Source organism: Phyllobates terribilis, unplaced genomic scaffold (genome assembly GCF_046119375.1).
Source record: "Phyllobates terribilis strain yellow unplaced genomic scaffold, ASM4611937v1 Scaffold_7__3_contigs__length_470593459, whole genome shotgun sequence".
NCBI lineage: Eukaryota > Metazoa > Chordata > Amphibia > Anura > Dendrobatidae > Phyllobates > Phyllobates terribilis.
This window is the reverse complement of record NW_027362767.1, coordinates 368,485,000-368,508,825: the sequence shown is the minus strand read 5'-3', so window position 1 is coordinate 368,508,825 and position 23,826 is coordinate 368,485,000. Positions and strand designations below refer to the sequence as shown.

The 23,826-nt window shown below is 42.8% G+C and overlaps 1 protein-coding gene across 1 annotated transcript in view; it reads right to left on the bottom strand.

Moving 5' to 3' along the window:
• LOC141154851 (interleukin-13 receptor subunit alpha-2-like) overlaps positions 1–14,979 on the bottom strand; it is a 56,973-nt gene extending 41,994 nt beyond the window's left edge. Inside the window, exons 1-3 of the mRNA XM_073641355.1 lie at positions 14,891–14,979; positions 8,968–9,122; positions 5,123–5,274 (exon numbers count right to left, since the gene is read on the bottom strand). Coding sequence (XP_073497456.1) covers positions 5,123–5,274; positions 8,968–9,091 — 276 coding nt within the window. The 5' untranslated portion in view covers positions 9,092–9,122; positions 14,891–14,979. The remainder of the gene's footprint in view (positions 1–5,122; positions 5,275–8,967; positions 9,123–14,890) is intronic.
• Between the last annotated feature and the right edge of the window lie 8,847 nt (positions 14,980–23,826).

The following is a 23,826-nucleotide window of genomic DNA, read 5'->3' as shown; positions in this document are numbered from 1 at the left end:
TAAGGAGGTGGATGGCCTCATGATCATGAATAATTTACTCATTGTGTAGGAGGCCGACCACTGCTGCTGTCTACCTTCTGAACTTTGTGTTGAAGCCTGATTGACCCAGGACCCGCAATCCTCTATGTCTGGAGGACGTGTTGCATCCCAGTGTCCAACTGTGTCCCGGCTTCCACAATATTAACCCAGTGTGAAGGCGTCAGTGAGATGGACCATTCCTGGCCACATTCACTGGTCCACGTGTTTGTGGTTAGGCTGTCCTTCCCACTAAATGCACTGGGGAGGGCACAGGTAATGTTTTGGTATGCGCGCTTGTGTATAAGGCTCACCAGGACAAATAGGGGCGGCTGGGGACCGTTTATGGACACCCGGCCACCCCCACGCGGCTGGGGACTGTGTGTGGGCACCCGTCCGCGGGGCGGCTGGGGACTGAGTATGGACACCCGGCCGCCCCTTGGCGGCTGGGGACCAAGCGTGGACACCCGGCCGCTGGGCGGCTGGGGACTGAGTATGAATACCAGGCTACCGACGCAGCCATGACGTGGTGGCCAGATTCCACCTCCACATGCCTAAAAGGCCCAATTTCAAGTGCAAGCAAGCTAGCAGTATGGTATTGCAGCCTGGGGGGTGGGTGGGTGGCAGGCTGCATACTTGCGCTTGTATTGCAAGTTATGGGGGAGGTACAATTGAACACTGCCCTGGGACAAGGACTTGCACGGGGATAGTTGCAAGTCTGCATCTTCTGATGCGGCAAGGATCACTTCTGATGGGCACACTTTTAGGCAGTGACCTGGGTGTCAGAGATGCTTCCAGGGGTCTTCCCCATGCTGTTCCCATGTCTTTTTAGCACTGTATGCATGTGTCACACAGCACATGGCCAGATAAGGTTGTAAAATGTTAAAATTACATTTCCCGGTGAATCCATTTGTCACGGTTGAAAGCAATACAAACGTGCAAAAACGCATAAAAAATGCTACTTGTGAACATAGCCCAAGGTGTGGAGGAGTATTTTTGTTTTTGGTTATTTATTTTACCTTATACACAAGTCTTTACCCTGGAAAGGATGTTCCTTAACCCCTTTCCGACCTGGTCAGTAATAGTACGCACCAGGTCGGGAAGGCCAGTTCAGCGGGGGCTCCGGCGGTGAGCCCGCACTGAAGCAAGCACATGTCAGCTGATTATTGGAATCGCAATCAACCCGCGGCTGTTAATATGTTAAATCTCTGACAGTGGCATTTAACTCGCGCTTCCGGGAGTCCTAAGCCCCGCCCATCAGTGACCCCGTGACGTGATCGCGGGTCACCAATGGGTGGACATGACAACTCAGGGTCTGCAGCAGACTCCTGTGGTTGTCATGTCTCAATTGCTATGAGCGCCACCTAGTGGTCAGCGCTCATAGCAAGTGAGCATTTCTCCTGCATACAAGCGATCTGCTCATCTCTTGTATGCAGGAGAAGCAATCAGACAACTGCTGCTTCTAGTCTCCTCTGGAGACTATAGAAGCAAGCAGAAAGTGTAAAAAAAAGTTTTTAAAAAAATAAAAAAAATAAAAAATATATAAAAGTTTAAGTCACCCCCCTTTCGCCCCATTCAAAATAAAATATATATATATAAAAAAAAAACACATACACATATTTGGTATCGCCGCGTTCAGAATCACCCGATCTATCAATATAAAAGAAGAATTAATACAATCAGTAAACGGCGTAACGAGAAAAAAATTTTAAACGCCAGAATTACGTTTTTTTGGTCGCTACAACTTTGCAATAAAATGCAATAACGGGCGATCAAAACATCGGATCTACCCCAAAATGGTATCAATAAAAACGTCAGCCCGGCACACAAAAAATAAGCCCTCACCTGGCCCCAGATCCCGAAAAATGGAGAAGCTAAGGGTCTCGGAAAATGGCGTCATTTTTTTTTGTTTTTTTAGCAAGCTTTGGATTTTTTTTTCACCACTTAAATAAAAAAGAACCTATACATGTTTGGTGTCTATGAACTCGTAACGACCTGGAAAATAATGATGGCAGGTCAGTTTTAGCAATCTGTGAACGTGGTAAAAAAAGGACCCAAAAAGCAACTGTGGAATTGCATTTTTTTTGCAGTTTCACTGCACTTGGAATTTTTTTCCCATTTTCCAGCACACGATATGGTAAAACCAGTGATGGGGTTTAAAAGTACAACTCGTCCCACAAAAAATAAGCCCTCACATGGCCATATTGAATGAAAATAAAAAAGTTCTGGCTCTGGGAAGAAGGGGAGCAAAAAAGGAAAACACAAAAACAGAAAGACCCATGGTCGTTAAGGAGTTAACATATTTCACAGGTAAGCACTTTCACTTTCGTTTTTGAAGTTTTATTGTGAGCCTGTAAAAGTGGCTTAATACCTCTGACCACGTTGTTGACAGCAGTGACCTGGGGTCAGAAATGCTTCCAGGGGCGATCCCCATGCTGTCCCCATGTCATTTGAGCACTGTCACTATCGTTTTGGGCACTTTCTAGGCTGTCTACAGACTGCCGGGGGAGCCGCCGCAAAAATGTTCGGGTCTCCCATAGACTAACATTGGGCTCGTTGCTCGGGTCGAGCACCCGAGTATCACAGCGAGCTCGGCCCGAGCTTCGAGCACCCGAGCATTTTAGTGCTCGCTCAACACTAGTCACTATCTCTACAATTCTTTTAGCTCATATCACACTTGCCACTTCCTTTCCTATTTCTTGCCACTATAATTGGCTGCTATAATTACAGGACTTTATTAAATCTGGCATATAAATAGCTTGTCATTCATTTAATTAATATATTCAAATTAATGTATCTCTATTATCCCTCTTTCACTTTCTTTCCCAACATCAACAGGGAGAAAGTAAAGGACTGTTTTACTAATTTGTAAAACTCACAGATTTTTTCTACACATAAGTGAGCTTATGGACAAACGTTTATTAAAAGGGGACAACGCCTTTAACCCTAGATGGAAAAAAAAACTTAAGTCAGCAAAAGTTGGAGCCTGGCAGTTATCGACAGCTGAACTCCTGCTTTAACAGCCGGGATCAGAGAAACCCGGAGCATGTAAGAGCCTTGGTACAGGGAGAGACTATAATATTATACTTTGAAATATGGTAAAAAAAATTAAAAATACAGGGTGGTGCAAAAGTAGGTGGACAGAAAATACTAACATTTATTTTGATTTCTATGTAAAATTATATTTACTAACACAAGCATAACATTGACAATTAAATTTTAGTCTGAACAATAATACAAAAGCCCTTAAATTTTATCAACGCAGGCGCTCAAACTGTTTTCCATTACAATTTGCACAGCTTTGAAGTCTGCCTCTTACGCTTTGACAAACTTTTTTGCACAAGTCTCTTTGGGTATTAATTTCTTGAAATGCATCTCTTATGTAATTTTTCAAATCACTGACACTTTTTGGTTTTCGACTATAAACTTTGTCCTTGAGTACTCCCCAAAAGAAAAAATCCATTGGGGTCAAGTCTGGTGAACGTGCCGGCCAATCAAGTGGGCCTCTTCGGCCAATCCATTTATTAGGAAATGTTTCATCAAGATACTCGCGGACTACTCTTGAATAATGAGAAGGGGCCCCATCTTGTTGGAAATAAAGGTCATTTGAATTAGGCTGTTGCTGTAACTGGGGAACAACTTGATTCATTAGAATTTCGAGATACTTATCTCCTGTGACTGTTCCATCAAAAAATATTGGTCCTAAGACACCAAAACTTGAAATACCTCCCCAAACATTGACACCTGGCTCATTTAGTTGTTGCTCTAATATTAAATGCATGTTCCTATTATACCAGTAAATACAATTATGTCTGTTAATATGGCCAGAGAATTTGAAAGAAGCTTCATCACTCCACATAATGTTATCTAAAATTACTGGATTTTCTTCAATTTCGTTAAGCATAATCTCACTAAATTGCAGCCACCTGTCTGGATCATCCTCCAATAAACCATGTATTAGATGTGGACGATAAGCTTTCCACCCAATAGATTTCAGGATTCGCATGATAGAAGCTCGTGAAATTCCCAATTCCAAAGAGGCTCTTCTGGTGGACTTTTTTGGACTCTGAACAAATGTTTCAGCAACAAGCTGTTTATTATCTTCTGTACAGACTGTTTTGGGTCGACCAGTTTTTGGAGCATTAAGGATTGAGCCAGTGGCATTAAATTTGTCATGAATGTGGTAAATGGTTTGTCTCTTTGGGGCTTGAGAATCAAATGTTTCAACCCAATTTGCTCTAATGGTTTCAGCATTTTGAGATTTCCAATACTCTGTTAAATTCCATTTTCTTTCATCTGTATTTAAATTATTTGCCATTATGTGATATCTGAATTATCTGAAAAGAAAACAGATTTAGGGGAGATCTATCTGTGAAAACTAGATCTGTGAAACTGGCTCAATTGCCCTTAGCAACCAATCAGATTCCACCTTTCATTTTCCAAAGAGTCTGAGCCAGTTTCACTTTACACCATGTTTGATAAATCTTCCCCTTCATAACCTTATTACACTTTCTGTCCACCTACTTTTGGACCACCCCATATACAATCGATAAAATTATATACTAAATACTGTTACATATTATGTAAACAGCATGACATATAGTGTGAAAGAAAACTCAGAGCACAACTGCAAAATTAATGTTTTTTCTATCGCCTCCGTTAAAATGTTTTAAATTTTATATAAAAAAATAAATTGTATGTACCCTAAAAATTGTATCAATAATAGTGACAACACAGCCTGCAAAACACAAGTCAATCTTGGGCTTCATTTAGTATTTCCTTATTTGCACGGACCACAAACTAACTACGTATTTTATTGTTGAGTGGACTGTGGGAATAGAATCTAAAAAAGTAGTGGCCAAATTCCAGGTTTTTTCCATTAATCACAAGCCCACAAAAACAGTTATATAATGCAAAATGCAAATCATCATACAGCTATGCCAATGAGAAAAAAATGTATGTCTGCTCAAATGCATTGATAAAAAAATACAAAATGATTGGTCCTGATGGTCCAAAATAGACTAGACTTTAAGGGGTTAACAGTCACTTAACCTTCAGGTGAATACACAGAGCATATTGCTCTGGTGGTCTATGATTGTTACCTTACCTTCCATCTTTGATCATTGACGACTTGGTGAGTTATTTCATACCGTACAGGACACTCACTGGTGCTATTTATGAAAGCTGGAGGCTGCCACGTCATTTCTAAAATTCCCAAATTCCCAAGGTCTTTAATAAGTATATTATTTGGTGGATCAACTAGAAGGAAGAATGATTAAAATGTTATTATCAATCATTTTTTCTTCCCTACTAACATTTGTTTTTAATATTATATGTGAGCATTTCTGAAATATAAATCCAAAAGGAGTATGGACCTTTTTCCTTCCTGGAGAAAAAAAAAAAGTAGTTCAAATGCTTCATAGAGTTTATGATCCAAAAGTAGGATCTATAGGTTAAACTGATGTGGCTTCAAAGTATTGCTTGACTCTCCCAATGACTTTATACATTGCAGGTTGGACTTTCTCATACAAATATTACATTACCAGAATATAAATTAAACATACCCAACTAGAAGAAAATTAGTCTAGCAGAAGCGCTCAGTAGCGAAGCTGCCCAGCACAGCTCCGTCAACTGTATGGTAGCCTCGGCCAGATACTGCATATCCGCCCCCTATTGAGTTGAATGGCAGGCAGATGTGCAGTACCCAGCCACGGCCACTATATTGTTGATGGAGCTATGCAGAAACTTAGCACTTCTGCCTGAGATCGAAGCGAATTGATCAGCGATCAGCCAACAATCAGATTTTAATGACCTATCCTAATGATAGGACATTAAAGTAAAAGTCACAGGCAACCTGTTTAATGACCAGCCAATTTTACTTTTGTTTTATTCCTTTCCACATTTCAGTAACTATAACTTTTTTAATTAATTATTTTTTTTTTTTTTTTACTTACATGGCTGTATGAAACCCTGTTTTATGTTGGGAGAAATTGTATCATTGTTCTGCCTCTGTTTTGGGGAAAATATTAATTACTGTGAAATGTAGTTTATTTGCTATGCAAATAATTTATTTATTTATTTATTGCTTATGTATTATTCAGGTTATTATGGTCATGTGGATGCCTAACTTGTGAATTTTTTTATTATATATTTATGCTTAATGTAGGTCGGCAGTGTTCACACTGTGCAGTAACTGAGGTAGTAACTCAAGCAAGTCCAACATAAGCAGGTTTTATTCAGCAAAAACTTACAGGTAACCAGAAAGTCCTCCGGTTCGCAGCCGGGTTAACACAAGTCCATAACACAGTCCGGGGGCAAAAAAGGCCGTTCAGAGCCTGACGGGTGCAGAGCTTTCCCAGGCTTGGGTTCAGCTACTCACAGGTCCGCCAAGCTTTCCTGCTATGCTCCTAGCAGGTCCCAACACTGAACAACACTAATCCTTAGTGCTGGGTTTTTAAAGGATCTGTGGCAAGAGCCACTGGAAAACCCGGGTTGGAGGGAGGAGGCCGCTCCACTACCTTCCTGTAGCCTCCTCCAAGAAATGAAGGCCCTGCCGGGTTTTACTTAATCTGCCTTAGCCAGATAGCCTGACCAGGTCAATGCTCACCTTCATTCCTGCATTGCAGCCGCCGGTGTGTATGTGACTGCAATGCACTCCAATGGGTTTAATAGGTCTCTGTACACATTCTGGGGGATATATACCGCCCCTCGTATACGATCCCAGTCACTGCCTTACATTACATATATTTTGCATGGGACAAAATCTGAATTTCTTTGTATTTTTATTGCCGGAGAGATTTTAAATGTTTTTTGTGATGCCTCATTCTCGAAAAAGCCCTTTTAGTTTACCCTGGGTGATGGGGGACTCAGAGTCGGGTCCTGTGATGGAGAGATGGGGTGCAGCCGTGGCCCGGACCCGACCCGTGCTCAGGGCCGTCACATTAAAAAGGATGGTGTGGGCTTGTCCGGGTTGAGTGGCTGATTTACGACTACGCCACCTGTGGCACCTGATGAAGGCCATCAGCGCCGCTGCAGTCCACTGAAGCATGGTGTTATGGCGGCCAGAGTTATTACTACTCCCCACAGGTGGAGCAAGGCCTCAGGGCAGAGGGACAGGAGGATGGGGGTAGTAGTAGAGGGAGACAGGCGCCGCGTCATGCGGTGTAGCGCAGAATAAACAGTCCGGAGGCCATAGGGGTGAACTTCCAAGGCTTTACTCACTTTAGAGATGGCAGAAGGAAGGTGACTCCCTGCTCCCCGCGGAGTCCTGCGGTCACCAGGGACAGGGGTCCGACAACCTCCGAGTAAGTCCAGCGTTCAATCGGGACCCTACTGCAGAGTGTTCCTGAACTACAGACTGAATCCTTTCCTGTCCGTGTGTGTGCAAATAGGCCGGGACTCCCTCTGAACTCCTCTCAGAACAAGGGCACGGGTGGCAGCTCCCCTCCGTCCGATACTCCTGTGTGATCCTCTGGGCCCACTGGGCTTTCCCGTCCAGGACGTAGAGTAGCAAGGTTGGGTGTCGTGGGCCGGTACCCCTCTTGCAGCCGGATTCCCTCTGAATATATCAGCATGGCGAGGACAGGTTGCGTACACCGCTCCGTCTGCATCCTGCCTGGGAACCATTTGCTGTGGAGCCACACTTTAAAGCTCCGGGCCTTCTTGGTCCTGGTCAATGGCCGGGTTGAGACATTCCGTGTCTACAACTTACCTCTCATCCCAAGGCCAGGGTACGAGGGCTGTGTCCCTTGTCGGTGCAGGCCCACACAGGATCTGCGCTCCCGGAGGGAGGTCACAGTACACACAGTATTTGACAGCACAGATAACAACCGAAAGACCAAGCCCAAAGATGGCTTTTTATTAAATATGAAATTTAAAGTGTAACTAACTTGTAAGTCCTCCACCCTCACCCACTAACCGGTTCCCCTAACTCTTGGTTCCCCAGTCTCCCTGTAACCATGGGAGCAGCACCTAGTGCATACTTGCCCCCTCTGATGGAGAAATGTGGTGTTGGATGCAAAGGTTGGGTCACGACTATCACACTGGCCTTACCTCAGAGGAGGAACACTACACTCCATTAAAGAAGTGCAGCATCCCTGTGGTGGTCGAACCCTCAGGGGCGCCACATTTTTATGATTCATTTAGTTATTGATACTTTCCTGATATTTTAATGCATTTTTTTAACATAACGTTTCATTTCCTCTGTTGTGCTTTTTCCACTGTAACCAGGGGCATGTATAGGCCCATTACAGTGTCATTTCACTAGCAGAGCTGAACTGGATCTAAGTGGTCTTCTATGCCGGTAGACACCTGACGACAGTGTCCATGCATATATTCTTTGCATAGAGCTCACTAAGCGCTATATAGGCATCAAAACAGAAGACAAAAGTGGAAATAAACCACTTCTGTCATCTAGCGTACTCAGTTGTGTGACAGTCAGGGAACTGACCTGTTCCTGCAAGATTGCATGAACTTTTATCCCATCCGTAAATTTACAATAATGTGGGATTAAAGCACAGATGTCTGCTTTTTTTTCTTAAAACAGCGCCTCTCTTGTTTATAGGCTATGTCTGGTATTGCAGTTCAGACTCACTTGAAATGGACTGGACTGCGGTTCCAAGCAAAGCTTAAGGACAAGAGAAGCAATGTTTCTGGAGAAAAAAAAGTATTTTTTTCTAATAAAAGACAACGATTTTACAGTATTGCAACATGAGCAATCTAACATTACAAATATTTAGTTTCTAGTACTGTAAAGAACGCCCACTAATCTGGCAGCAGTCCAAACTAAGACGTAGAAGTTACAAACCAGAGGGAACTTTAATGCTCTGGATTCCTGGAGGTATTTCTCTAGATTGTTTAGGAATTTAGGGCCAACGATCTAATGCGTTTATGACTCTGTGGATACAAATTGGTGAGTAATTATTAAAAGGCATATAAAAAGCTAATATTTACCAGCCATCTGTAGTGTTGATGAGCACCGGATATGAAGGGTTAAGTATACAATAAATAATGATATCCACTGAAGGCTTACGCTTTTCATATTATTACACAGGCACATGCGGTTCAGGTTCCACATTTCTTTTCCTTTCGCAACACACAAAAAATCACTGAAAAGAGAAGAAAAACAGTGATAATTAATGCAACTAATAAAATGAAATTTGTGGGATTTTAACCCTTTCGCAACCCTGGGATTTTCCGTTTTTGCATTTTCGTTTGTTGCTCCCCTTGTTCCCAGAGCCATAGTGTTTTTATTTTTTGGTCAATATGGCCGTGTGAGGGCTTATTTTTTGCAGGACGAGTTGTACTTTTGAACAACATTACTGGTTTCACCATATTATGTACGGGAAAATGGGAAAAAAATCCAAGTGCGGTGAAATTGCAAAAAAAATGCAATACCACAGATGGTTTTTTTTTATTTTTTTTACCACGTTCACTGAATGCTAAAACTGACCTGCCATTATTATTCTCCAGGTCATTACGAGTTCGTAGACACCAAACATGTATAGGTTCATTTTTATTTAAGCGGTGAAAAAAAATTACAAAGTTTGCTAACAAAAAAAAAAATGGGGCCATTTTCCAAGACCCGTAGCTTCACAATTTTTCGGGATCTGGGGCCGGGTGTGGGCTGATTTTTTGCGCACCGACCTGAAGTTTTTATTGATACCATTTTTAGGTAGGTTCGATGTTTTGATCGCCCTTTATTGCATTTTATTGCAATTTTGCGGCGACCAAAAAACGTAATTCTGGGGTTTAGAATTTTTTTCTCATTACGCCGTTTACTGATTGGATTAATTCTTTTTTTATATTGATAGATCGGGCGATTCTGAACGCGGCAATACCAAATATGTGTATGTGGGTTTTTCTTTTTATTATTTTATTTTGAATGGGGCGTAAGGGAGGTGATTTAAACTTTTATATTTTTTTAACTTTTTTAAAACCATTTTTTTTTCACTTTTTGCTTGCCTCTATAGTCTCCATAGGAGACAAGAAGCAGCACTTGTCTGATCGCCTCTGCTACATACAGGGGACCAGTAGATCCCCTGTATGAAGCAGAAATGCTCCTGTGCTATGAGCGTCGACCACTAGGTGGCGCTCATAGTAATCTTTGCATGACAACCACTGGAGTCTCCTGCAGACCCAGGATTGTCATGCCCACCCATCAGTGACCCGCAATCAGCTGAACGGGGATTGCGATTCCACCCGCGGCTGTTGCGGGCACATGTCAGCTGTAATAATCAGCTGACATGTGCCCAGTTCAGTGCGGGTCAGGAGCCCTCACTGAACCGGGGGATACAGCCTGATGCGTACATCCCAGGCTGTAAAGGGTTAAGTTACTTTCCTTTTTTGTCTTGTGGTATTAGCTATTGTTTTTGACAGTAAAGTCTTCAAAATTAAGCGTGCGGTTGATGAATTTGGTGCAAAGTCCAAAAATTTTTTTTTCTGTCTTGAACCGTGTTTGCGACTCCTTAGTGTAAAAAGTTTCACGTTTTGCAAAATTATGCAAAAATTGCAGCAAAATACTGACATACTCACAAGTATACCAGGTGGGGGACAGGATTGGAGCCGCAATTGACGAACCAGGCAAAAACATTTGGAATCGCTAAAACCCCACAAAGCAAATAACAAAAAAAAAAGAAAACACATTTGAAATAGACTTCAAAAATGGTGCAAATAGAATAATGAATTGGATGCAAGCAAAAAAATGGGGCAAACACACACAAAACTATACAAAAAAAAGCTGGCATAAAGGCAATGATAAATCGGGGCTGAAAGTTTGAAATGCATCAAATGAATTTGTAAGGAATAACACATTTCCTCTCGTTCTTGCCTTTATCTATTATGTAAAGGCTAGATTGGTTTGGACTAATGGGTTGTCTCATGATAAATGGATCTAAGGCCCCAATGTTGGCTTACACCTTACATACAATAAAAGGAAAGTAATTTTTATCAAATAACTTTACAGCCCCGAGTCATCAAGAGCGCCATTGTTCACACAGGTCTTGATGATGACGTATGTTGAAGATGATATGTGACTGATTCATATAAAGGCAAATGGAGTAAGATTTGTAGAATAAGCTAAGCCACAGCTCAGTATGAATTTGTTGAGAAGGCATTGCCATGCCTGTCCCACCTCCATCCCACCCCAGCTCCACCCAATTTTGGCAGAGCTAGAGCAAACTAGCATGGAAATAAGTTGGAAAATTTTGTGCAGCTTCATATTGTGCAAAAATCTTGCAACTTTTCAGGTGTACTCTGATGAATCGAGGCTTATGTGTCCTATTAACATATGTGTAGTTATTTTTATGGGTGCTATTGTTTCCTTGCTAAAGGTAGCAGTTCAATCCGGTGCTGCTCTACAGAAGTGTTTTTAACCCCAGACCTCAAGTACTTTCATAGATAATGATTTGAGAATATTCCATGGCATACATATTAATGGCTCTTCCTAATGTTCTTTCAATAGTAATATCACTTGTGTAACACTAGGGAAATCTGGTGAACATAGCCTGTGGTAGGGGAAACACTGTTCTACAACACTCTTCAGATTTAATGCATGAAGAAGAGTCTTCCATACCACAACCTTCTTCATGAATCGTCAGTCATCTCTACTTCTGTTACGTTTATTGTTGTATTCTTCATTTTATGTCACAAGTCATGGTTAACAGAATGTAATTGGTCACTGTTGTTTCAACTAACTCTTGCGTAAATCAATAGAGCAAGTGAATATAAAAAACGTTGTAGTATATCTTATTTGAGATATTGGTTTCTTTCTCCATTTATGAGCCCCTTCTTTTCCTTCTACCTCCCAATTTTATCATTCACACTTAAAAACTTCTAAAATACAGCTTGGTTGAAACAAAATAGGTTGCTAGCTCAATTATGGATCATATTTCAGATACCTTTTGGAGTCAATGGTGAGGGGAAAAAGGAGGAGAGGGATAGATTAAACCAACACTTTTGCTTTTTAGTAACTAACTATATTAAATCATTTCAGTGCTACATTCACAGCTACACTGCTCAGTACTGCTGTATGATGACCTCCATGTGGCTGCTGCTTCTAAACATGTGCTACATAGAGACAGGAAAACAGGAATCCCTCATGTCTCTGTGTGCTGTGTATGAGAGACATTGTCGCAGCTAGTCTCCACCCACTAGCTCAGAGATAACTATTAAATCTGAGTATATTCAACTGTATCCATAACTGAGCTTTATCCCAAAAACACTTTGTAGAATTGCAACTTTTACACAACCATGCCAAATACAGTGACACCTTAAGTATTATTCTGCTACTTAATGTCTGGCAGTAAACAACAAGGAGCAGGTAGACAATAGGATTATTAATGTCATGGATGTGACATGAGATTTCTTAAAGGGGCTCTCCAGGACTATATAATTTTTATTATGGGCCTAAGAACTAACAGGTGTCACGCCAGGTGTGGGAAAGACTTTGTGCAACACAGAGGGAAGAGGGAAAGGGAGCCCAGACTCTAGGGAAAGGGGGGAGTGGAGACATCCTGGACTGGTCTAGTGTCACCCTGACTCAACTACCATCCCTATATTGGCTCTGCACCAATCGCCGCATGTGTGCCTCACCCTGACATTCTCTGGTGTATAGCTAAGGCTAGGGAAGGGAGGAGATGAGCACTAGTCGATCTCTACTAAACTCTATAGACAACAAGGGTAAACAAACAGGAGGGAATTGCTTACCTTTACACGACTCCAGACAAATGGGCACACGGCCTCAAGCTCCAGAGAGGACGAAGTACTGCTCTGGCTAAAGCTTCACATGTAGTAATGAATGCACCTCCCTCTCAGACACACCAGGTATTTATACACCCAGGCCAGGAGCTAATTAGCAAGAGGGAGGTAGCCGCTGGGTCCTAGAGACAGCCAGCCTCTAAGAGGATGTCTGTAATGCCAAACGTAGAGATCTCCTGCAACCAACTGCAGGGCGATTGTCTGTCACCTCTGACACTCCCGTGACAACAGGCTGGTAGTTGTTGCTTCCGCTGACATCATGTTGACAAATAAGCTGCTTCTTTTCTACTCTGCTCTATTGACAGGGCTTGCCTGATGATGTCATGCTGATAGATGCTGGCTCTCCACTATCTAACTGCGGGGAGCCAGCTGTCAATCAGCATGATTTCGGCAGTTATGCCCATTGATAGAACAGGAAGAGGTGCTCTGTTGATGTGAAGAAGCTGAATCACCTGCAGGAGCAATCAGTGATCGCTTTGAGCTGGTGCTGGGTAGAATAGGCAGGTAGTTGCATCTATTAGTAAATTAATGCCTGTTTGTAGGGCCATAGTAAAAAAAATATATAATAGACCTGGACAACCTCTTTACGAATAAGCAGGAGATTTATTGGGTGAAAAATGGTTATTTTTTCATTTCAAAGTTTACATTATTATTTTTTTCTACTTTAAGACTATGTTCACACGTCAAGGTTTTTTCTGTGTTAATTTTCTGTAGCAAAACCTAATCTCTTGCCAGGAGGTTGTTCAGGATTTTTGTTGCTGTTTTTTTGCTTTTTTGCTTCGATTTTTCACTGTCCTTTTGTCTCTGTTATGCATGTACATAAAGTTCAGTGAAAAAAAAATCTCATTCTGGTTTAGGCACAAAAAACGTTGAAAACTTGACATCTGTGTTTTTGGTGCGTCTTTTCAGCGTTTTTTTCACCACCCATTACTTCCAATGGATGTAAAAATGCTGAAAAAACACGGAAAGAAGTGACATGCTCTATTTTGCAAAAAAATATGCAAAGCACAAAATCCTGAACAAAAAAAAAATATGATGTGTGCATGAGATTTCTGGAATCTCGTAGACTTTGCTGGTACTGCAAAACACAGCTGAAATTTTTCATTAAAAAACGCTGAAAAAAACATGATGTGTGAACATAGCCTAAGACTTTCTGTTCTTATGTTGCTGTATTATAATCCCGGAAAACCCCAGATATCTGCAGGAGTATTGTGTCGGCAGTGTCAGCCACCTGCTGTGCCAATTATTGCTGGGCACCAGACCAAGTCAATTTCAGCACTGCCAAACAAGAACAGCGTCCTTAAAGCTGCTCATTAAAGCGTCTATAACACTCTCCAATAAAAAGTTACAAAGGCCCAGTATCCGCTTATCAGCACACTTTAGTGGCTGTTGCTGCAGGATTGTGCTGTGACACAACCTGCCTCTATAAAAGTGCTGCATGTTATAAATGTACAGTACACGGAGGGACCTTTGGATTTGCCGTATAAAAGTATAGGATGCATAGATAGCAAAGCAGCCCTTAGTGTATTTATGCAACAGACCCAACTCAGATACATTTATACAAAAAGGTAATTTCAGGACCAGACCTGCTGCCCAAAAATATTACAGTATTAATGGTCAGTGCAACAAATCAAATATTGCTTCCGATACAAATGTCAGTATTAATATTGAATTTAATATTAATTCACCCATATTATGGGTCTGGTATGAATATAATCAGCTAAAGTATTTCAGCCCCATAATTACAGTCTGTTCTAATCAGAATATAAAAATGATTAAATTATTTATTCATGAATATGACGAATTCTAATTATCTTGCAAGACTTTCAGATGCCCAAAAGGTGAAACCGATACATGAAAGAAAATGTTACAACAAATGTGTCTCTTCTTGTCATATATCACATTTTATACACTAGATAGATAGATAGATAGATAGATAGATAGATAGACAGTACCACTATTCAATATTTTTTAATGTTAAAAATATACATAAAAGCAAAGAAAAAAAACACATATATATCTAATCTAAATTAAACTGATCACATAGTGAAATATTTTCCTACTTTAAAAATATATTTGGCATAAGTGTAATTCTCATAACACATCACTGTGCACTTACCAAACAGCTTATTCTGGAATCAGCATCAGCTCGGTGTTCTTGCTGCTCAATACGACAGAGCAGAATAAATATTGGGACGGAGAGGTGTGGTCAGAGGAGGGCAGCACTCGCCTAAGTCACACTGAAAATACTCCGTTTTGTCATTCATTCATTAAATTGGTAAAAAGAACAGACCATATTTTGTCAATTATGTTACTTCTACCTCATTGTCAAACAATGATAGAATCTGACATATTTTCACCAATTTAGTACACATTTATGATAATCGTGTAATAAAGGGATTGCCTGGGACTTTTATCTGGTATCTATAATTATTAGTGATGAGCGAGCACTAAAATGCTCAGGTGCTCGAAGCTCGGGTCGAGCACACTGGAATACTCGAGTGCTCGACCCGAGCAACGAGCCCAATGTAAGTCTATGGGAAACTCGAGCATTTTTCTGGCGGTCCCCCCCGGCGGTCTGCAGAAGGTCAAAAATTGCCCAAATCGATGGGAACACTGCTCAATTAAACATAGGGCAGGCAGAATATATAGGCAGACAGGCAGGCAGGGTATATAGGAGGGTACATGAAAAACATAGCAGGGCACTTGGAACACACTAGTGCCCTCCGATTTTCATGCACCCGTCTCTTTAAAAAAGCCGGCCGGCAATTCATCAGTGGCATACATCGGTACCCGACAATTTAGAACAGAAAGAATAGAGCATCACACACAGATTAGATAGATAGAAACATGTCAGTCACATATATAATAAGTACAGTGATAGTGTTGATTACTGTACTTGTCATTTAGTGTTAAAATAAAGGATTTATTAAAAAAAAAAAATTGTCGTAGGGTTCCCAGTAATTTTAGTTTCTAGCGGAGGTTAAGCAGACGGCTGGGGCAGATGTTTGAAGCCTGAGAAGGGGGTAATACCCACGGAGCTCCCAAGGCTACTAATATCAGCCCCCAGCTGAATACCTAGCCTTTACTAGCTATTAAAATGGGGGACCCAAAAAAAATGAAGTGGGGTCCCCCTTATTTTAATAGCTAGCAAAGGCTAGGCAGACAGCTGGGGGCTGATATTAATAGCCCAGGAAGGGTGCCATGAATATTGGCCCCCTCCCAGGCTAGAAACACTAGCCGTCAGCCGCCCAAGAAATGGCGCATCCATAGGATGCGCCAATTCTGGCACTTAGCCTCGCTCTTCCCACTGCCCTGTAGCGGTGGCAGTGGGGTAATAGGGTTGGGGTTGATGTCAGCTTATAATGCCAGCTGACATCAAGCCCAGGTTAGTAATGGAGAGGCGTCTATAAGACACCCCCATTACTAACCCCATAGTCAAAGTTAAAAAAAACACAAACACCCTGAATAAAGTCCTTTAATTGAAATAAACACGCAATTCTTTATTGTTCTAAATTAAACCATACTTACCATCACGCCCATTCCAGCTGAAGCCAACGATCTCCTGCAATAAAAATAAAATAATAAACCAACCTCATCCTTACCTTTCCATGGTTCCCAGGACGGCTCCAGCTCTGCTACATTCACATGACAGGCTGGATCGCAGCCGAAAGCTGCCATCCAGCTTGCCATGCCGCAGACACTGAGAAGCTCCTCAGTGTCTGGCTGTGACGGCATCCAGATGAGCCAAGATCATGTCCAATGAACTCAGCTCACCTCATGCACGTCACTGACAGCGTGGGAAAATTCTCCCGCGCTCAGCGCTTGAGCAGGAGAATTCTCCCACGCTGGGATGGCATTGAGATGACAGGCTGGATCGCAGCTGAGCGCTGCCATCCAGCTTGTCATCCTTCAGAGACACTGCAGAGCGCAAGCATGCCTGCGCTCTGCAGTGTCTATGAAGGATGGCATGCTGGATGGCAGCGCTCAGCTGCGATCCAGCCTGTCATCTCAATGCCATCCCAGCGTGGGAGAATTCTCCTGCTCAAGCGGTGATGTCATTTGGCGGCACCGCTTGAGCAGGAGAATTCTCCCACGCTGTCAGTGACGTGCATGAGGTGAGCTGAGTTCATTGGATATCGGCTCATCTCCCACCCGAGCATCTCCAAAGTACTCGGCGAGCTCTGAGCATCTCGAGTACTGAGATGCTCGGGCGAGTACCGAGCAGTGGCGAGCATGCTCGCTCATCACTAATAATTATCTTTCAATCTCTATAATATCTATCTATCTATCTATCTATGTAATATCTATCTATTAACTATCTATTATCTATCTATGTATGTTTCTATCTCTATAATATATATCTATTATCCATCTATTAACTATCTATTTATCTATCTAGACAGTAAAAAAAAGCACAATCCACATATGCAGGTGCAAATCTATACCCAGCATAACAGCCAGTACTAAAGTGAAAAAGGATGTGAATTTATTCCCCAAGGATGAAAATTTTTGGTTTACACAATGACTCCTTTTAGAAGAAGCTTGAGAAAGGCCTCATTGTGTAACCTTAAATGCCGCATCCCGGGTGAATAAATAAACTCATATTCTTTTTCATTTATAACTTTTGGATTGCTGCCTTTGTCTGTTTGTCTATCTATCTATCTCAGGGGCGGACATACAGTATAGCCAGTGCATCCGGTCTAGCTGCACCAGGCCCGGAGGTGGAGGGGGGACCTTGCAGGGGGGTAATAAGGAGGGCATTCTCCTTGCGGCATGCTTCGCATGGAGCGATCCTGCAGCTCCACTGCCTACAGGAAGAAATGGCAGCGGAGCTGCAGGATCCCATCCTCAGCTTCCTGCCCTTCTCTGTGACACAGGCATGCGCAGCTTGATGACATCAGCTTGTGTCATTTAGAAAGTTGCTTGCGGCAAAGAAAGAAGTTATGCTGCAGGGGAACAAACAGAAAGGTGAGTGTGGGTTTTTTCCCAATACACTAGGGAGAGGACAATGATGGGAGTGGGGGAGAGGACAATGATAGGAGTGTGGGAGAGGACAATGATGGATGTGGGGGAGAGGAGAATGATGGATGTGGGGGAGAGGACAATGATGTAAGTGGGGAGAGGACAATGAGGGGGAGGAGGAAAGGACAATGATGGGAGTAGAGAGAGGACAATGATGGGATGTGGGGGAGAGGACAATGAGGAACATAGGGGAGAGGACAAAGAGGGATGTGGGGGAGAGGACAATGAGGGATGTGGGGAAGGGGACAATGAGGGATGTGGAGGAGGGGACAATGAGGGAGTTGGGGGAGAGGACAATGATGGGAGGTCTATCTATCTCTCATGTATTTAGAAATAGAAAAGCAACACTTTTATATGCAAAGATGGGTGGTTGCAAAGCCCCCAATGGTGTCACCAAAAAAAAACTTTTCTTGTAAAAACTACAAAAAATGAGGGCAACACTGCCAAGATAAATTGTGAAAATTTGATTTTAATCAGCCCATGCTATCCATCAATCCGCCCTATTGAAAAAATGGCCAAAAATCCAGCCACAAAAAGGGATGATACCTTTATTAATCCAGTAGCAACATTTCAGTTCCACACAGATTTTTTCTCTAGCAGGTTCTAGTTGGATCTGAATTGTTCTCTTGTAGGACATAGATTATTAAAAAGCATTATTAGTTTATCACTTTTTGTTCCTGCATTTTGGAGTGCTTCCATTTTTTCAACTATAACTACTGTATATAGTTTAATTGAAGTCAGGGGATTTGCACCAATTTCTGTTATGGTGCTGCTTCAGATTTTATCTATCAAGCTATTGATCTACCTTTCTTTTATATGTGAAGTTTGTTGACAAAAATGTATTAGTTGCTACAGAAAATCTTCAACTTTTCCCCTCTGCTGTTTCCCCTTTGCTGACTAAATTAGCATATAAACAAACTCACGGCATGACCATACTAGAGATACTAACCAGAAATGCGAGTAGGTCAGAATGAAATTGGAATCGCCTTTAATGAGCGGTATGGCCTAGATATATTATCTAGTGATTAAAATGCTCGGGTGCTCGTTGTTCGAGTCGAGAAAATTGGAATACTCGGGTGCTCGGTCCGAGTAACAAGCCCAATGTAAGTCTATGGGAAACTCAATCATTTTTCCGTCTGCTCCCCCCCCAGTGGTCTGCATAGGGCCTAAAAATTGCCCAAATCGATGGGAACAGTGGTCAAATGACATGGGAAGAGCATTGGGAAGAACCCTGGAAGCATTTCTGACCCCCAGGTCACTGCTGTCAACAAAGTTGTCAAAGGTATTATGCCACTTTTACGGGCTCACAATAAAACATACAAAAACGAAAAGCAAAATGGATTTTCCTGGGAAATATGTTAAAGAACATCCTTTCTATGGTAATGACTTGTATATAAGGCAAAATAAATAGCTAAAAACAGAAATGCTCCTTCACACCTTGAGCTATGTTCACACGTAGCGTTTTTGATGCGTTTTTGCACTTTTGCATTGCTTTCAACCAAGACAAATGCAATCACTGGGAAATGTAATTTTAACATTTTGCAACCTTATCTGGCCATGTGGTGTGTGAGACATCATCAGACACATCCTGTTTCATTTATGAAGGAGGGATTGTGAAAGTCACAAACACTATTTTTACAGCCTTATTATTATTAAAGGGCCAGCAGTCGGCCCTTGCTATTGTTAAAGAGGCATCAGCCGGCTATGCTTTGTTGTTCTCATTATTAACGAGTGGTTCTCCTACACTGTTATTGCGTATGCAGTGACTGCAAGGGCTGCCAAAATTTGGACGCAACCCAATACCCACTTTGAAGAGAAATACAGGAGGGTCTCAGTAAAAAGAAATGTTCCCATTGTCGCCTATAGTGGTAATGCCCATGCTGTGACTGCAAGGGCTGCCACTAACAATTTAAAGACACATAGAGCTGGGCCACAGTAATCACATGTTCCCATTAGAAAGGAGAAGGTCTGCTATTCAGTTATAGGGTATGCAGTGAGTGCAACAGCTGCCAAAATTTAGGAAAAACCCTATTAAAAATGTAAAGACATATAGAGCTGGGCCACAGTAGCGACATGTTCCCATTAGAAAGGAGAGGGTCTGCTATACAGTTATAGGGTATGCAGTGAGTCAAATGGCTGCCAAAATTTAGGAAAAACCCCACTAACAATTTAAAGACACATAGAGTTGGGCCACAGTAATGGCATGTTCCCATTAGAAAGGAGAGGTTCTCCCATACTGTTTGCCTATGCAGTGACTGCAATGGCTGTCAAAAATTTGTAAGAACTCCAATGCCCCTTGCAAGAGACGTAGAGGTCAGAGGGCCTCCTGAAAACAATGTTCCCATTATTAGGAAGTGGGTCTCTCATACTGTTTGCCTATGCAGTGAAGCAACGGCTGCCAAAAATTTGGAGGAACTCCAATGTCTCTTGCAAGAGACGTAGATATGTTGATATGGTACATATGGTGGTGATATGGTGGTGGAAGATGAGGATGCGGAGAAGGAGGACAGGAGGAAATAGACAAAATCAGGAAGTGTATACCTATGTCTGGGTGTGAAGACATAGGTGCATGGGAATAGAGTTAGTCCTCCCAAAAAAAAAAAGACACTGTATTTGAGTTTATGTTACGCTGCTATCATTTGGTGGTGTTAAGAAGTCTGGCCCAATCCAGTCCTTGTTCATTTTTATAAGAATCAGCCTGTCAGCATCTTCAGTTGACAGGCGGATGCGCCTATAGGTTATAATTCCACTAGCAGCACTAAAAACCTGCTCTAATAAAACGCTAGCGGCAGGGCAGGCCAGGACCTCTGAGGCGTAGAGAGCCAGTTCATGCCACGTGTTCAGCTTGGATACCCAATAATTATAAGGCTCAGAGGAATCACAGAGGACGTTGGTACGGTCGGCAAGGTACTCCCTCAGCATTTTCCAAAACGTTTCCCTCCTAGGGAGAATACCCCGCGCCTCAGGGCCTGTGCGATGGGAGGGTCTGAGAAAACTGTCCCAGAACTTTGACAGTGTTCCCCTGCCCCTGCTGGATTGCATTTGTGTCTCTCTCGCCTGTACTCCTTGGTTGTCCAATGAACTGTGACCTCTGCCGCCAGCGTTTTCAGATGGGAATTTTTTTATTAATTCTGCAACAAGGGCGTTCTCGTACTGCCCCATTTTATTAGGCCTATCCTGCGCGGGAATAAGAGGCAGAAAGTTCTCCTTGTAGCGTAGGTCTAGAAGTGTCACCAACCAATAATGACTGTCACCCAAAATTTGGACAACGCGAGGGTCACAGGAAAGGCAGCGTAACATAAACACAGCCATGTGTGCCAGACTGCAAAGAGGCAAGACTTCCGTGTCCTCACCAAGAGGACGACTGACCATGCTCTCCTCCTCATCCTCCTCCTCCTCCCTGTCCTCAGGCCATCCACGCTGAACAGATGATATGACAGTTGTGCAGGCAGTACTGTCTATAGCACAGGAAACTAGCTCCTGTTCTTCCTCCTCCTCCTCCTCTTCCTCATTGTCACCCAATCCTCATTGTGCTCTGCCTGCAATGTGTCACAGTTCCACCCCTCACTGTGTCTGGGATGCAGTTACTGACAGCTCAGCCATCCAATCTTGTACAGGGGCGTGCTGGAGCTCTCAGTACTGTGATTGACAGCTCGACCATCCAATCTGGTACAGGGGTGTGCAATAGCTGTCAGTGTGGTGATTGACAGCTCGGCTATCCAACCTGAGACTGGGAGGCACTGGCTATCTTCAGGTGTTCATTATTCTAATTGAATGTCTGGCTACTTAACTGAGCTGTTTTCCCCAGATCTCTGCCAGACGTACATTCAGCTAATGTGTGGTTTCTGCTCTGTGCCTTGAGTTCTGCTTATTGATCTTCTGTTGCCTGACCTTGGACCTTGTTCTGACCATCCATCTGTTTAACCCCTTCTGCTCTGATCTGCTTTCCTCCTGGTATTCTGATATACGGAACGTTACCGGACTACGCCTTTGCCTCTTTCCTCTGTTTATGACGTACCCTCCTGGCTTTGACTTCGGACTCCTTGCCTATCCTATCTCACAGTCTGGCCATGAAAAGTGACTCAGCGTCACATTACGTCTGGCCCATACGTTTTTCTTTTTCACCTGTATGGAGACTGTTCACAAGCTCTGTGACCAGATAGCGAATTTGAAGCTGATGACTCAGGATCTGGTTAAGGAATGCCAGAGTCTGGAGTCATCACAATGTCGGCTGCAGGGTCAGATAACTAATATAATGAAAACCTCAGATAGCCCTTGACTGCCGGCAGTCACTGTGACATCAGTACCCACTGATATACAGTTGGTCTCTCCAGACCCTGTAATAGACGTCCCTGATAAATTTTCTGGAGAGAGAGACCAGTTTAGGGTCTTCAGGGAGAGCTGTGGGTTATTCTTTACCCTGTGCCCCTGATCGTCAGTGGCAGAGTTCCAGCGGGTGGGAATAATCATGTCCCTACTGCGAGGGGGCCCTCAGACCTTGGCATTTTCCTTGTTCCCACAGGCCCCAGAACGGTTTTCTGTTGACGCCTTCTTTGACAGTTTAGGACTTGTATATGACGAACCCGACAGGATCCAGGTCGCTGAGGCTAAGATCACGAACCTGGCACAAGGGGGTTGCACAGCTGAGGACTACTGTACTGAGTTCCGTCAGTGGTCCACTGCAGTTCTGTGGAACGATGCAGCTCTCAGATGCCTGTTCCACAAAGGTCTTTCTGAAACCCTTAAGGATGCCTTGGTCCTCCATGACGCTCCTTGTTCTCTGGCGGAGGCCATGACCCATGCCATACAAATGGACCGTAGAATCCATGAGAGACGTGATGAATGGCAGACTGCCGGTTATATTTCCCTGGAGCAAGGCCATTTACCGGAGGTGAAACCATTGGAAATTAGAGTTGCCAGTCTTGGTGTTGGGGAGAGAAGATGCAGAGAAGATCTCAGACTCTGTATGTACTGTGGTTTCTCTGGACATTTTCTCAAGAATTGTCCTACTCGTCCTCAGGCTACCAAGCCATCAGGAGAACATCTGAGTCTGGGTGATGGCCGAGGAGGTCGCCCAGACTCCCAGGTACCTTTTTCTTCCTCCTCCAGGGTACTGTTAAATACTGTGTTATCCTTCGAGAACCAGGTGTTATCAACATTGGCGTTCATCGACTGTGGGTCTGCTGATAACTTTATTGATTCAAGACTGGTTCTGAAGTTACGGTTAGGGACAGTTAGTTTAGAAAGACCCTTGCAAGTCTTTGCCCTTGACAAAACACCATTATCCAGGAATTTGGTCAAGAAGGTTACGATGGATTTCACGATGGTTGCAGATGCACAATTCTGTCATTGATTGGTGTCAGAGGGAGATTGTTAAATGGAGCTCCAATTGTTGCAAGAAATGTCTAAAAACTGTACAAATATGCTCCACTAGCCTGAAGGGTCTGCCGGCGTACCTGAAGGACTTCGGTGATGTGTTCTCGGAAAAGGAGGAAATACTACCTGACCATCGTCCTTATGATTGTGCTATTGAGCTTATTCCTTGTGCCAAACTGCCTAAAGCTCGCCATTACAATTTATCCGGGCCTGAACGGGCTGCCATGAAAGAATATGTTAACGAAAGTTTAAGGAAGGGTCATATCCGTCCTTCCTCCTTTCTGGAAGCTGCCATTTTTTTCTCTGTAAAAAAGAAATATGGGGGTCTCCGTCCTTGCCTCGATTTCCGGGAACTAAACAAAATCACGATTAAAAATACGTACCCACTCATCCCAGATCTATATAATCAGCTTCTGGGGGCCAGGGTATTCTCTAAACTTGATCTTTTAGGGGCTTACAATTTTATACGCATCCGGGAGGGTGATGAGTGGAAGACTGCGTTTTTAACATCTGAGGGTCTGTTTGAAAACCTCATCATGCCTTTTGGGTTATCCAATGCACCTGCTGTGTTTCAAAATTTTATGAATGATATTTTCTCTGATTACATTGGAAGATATGTTGTAATTTATCTGGATGATATTCTAATTTTCTCGC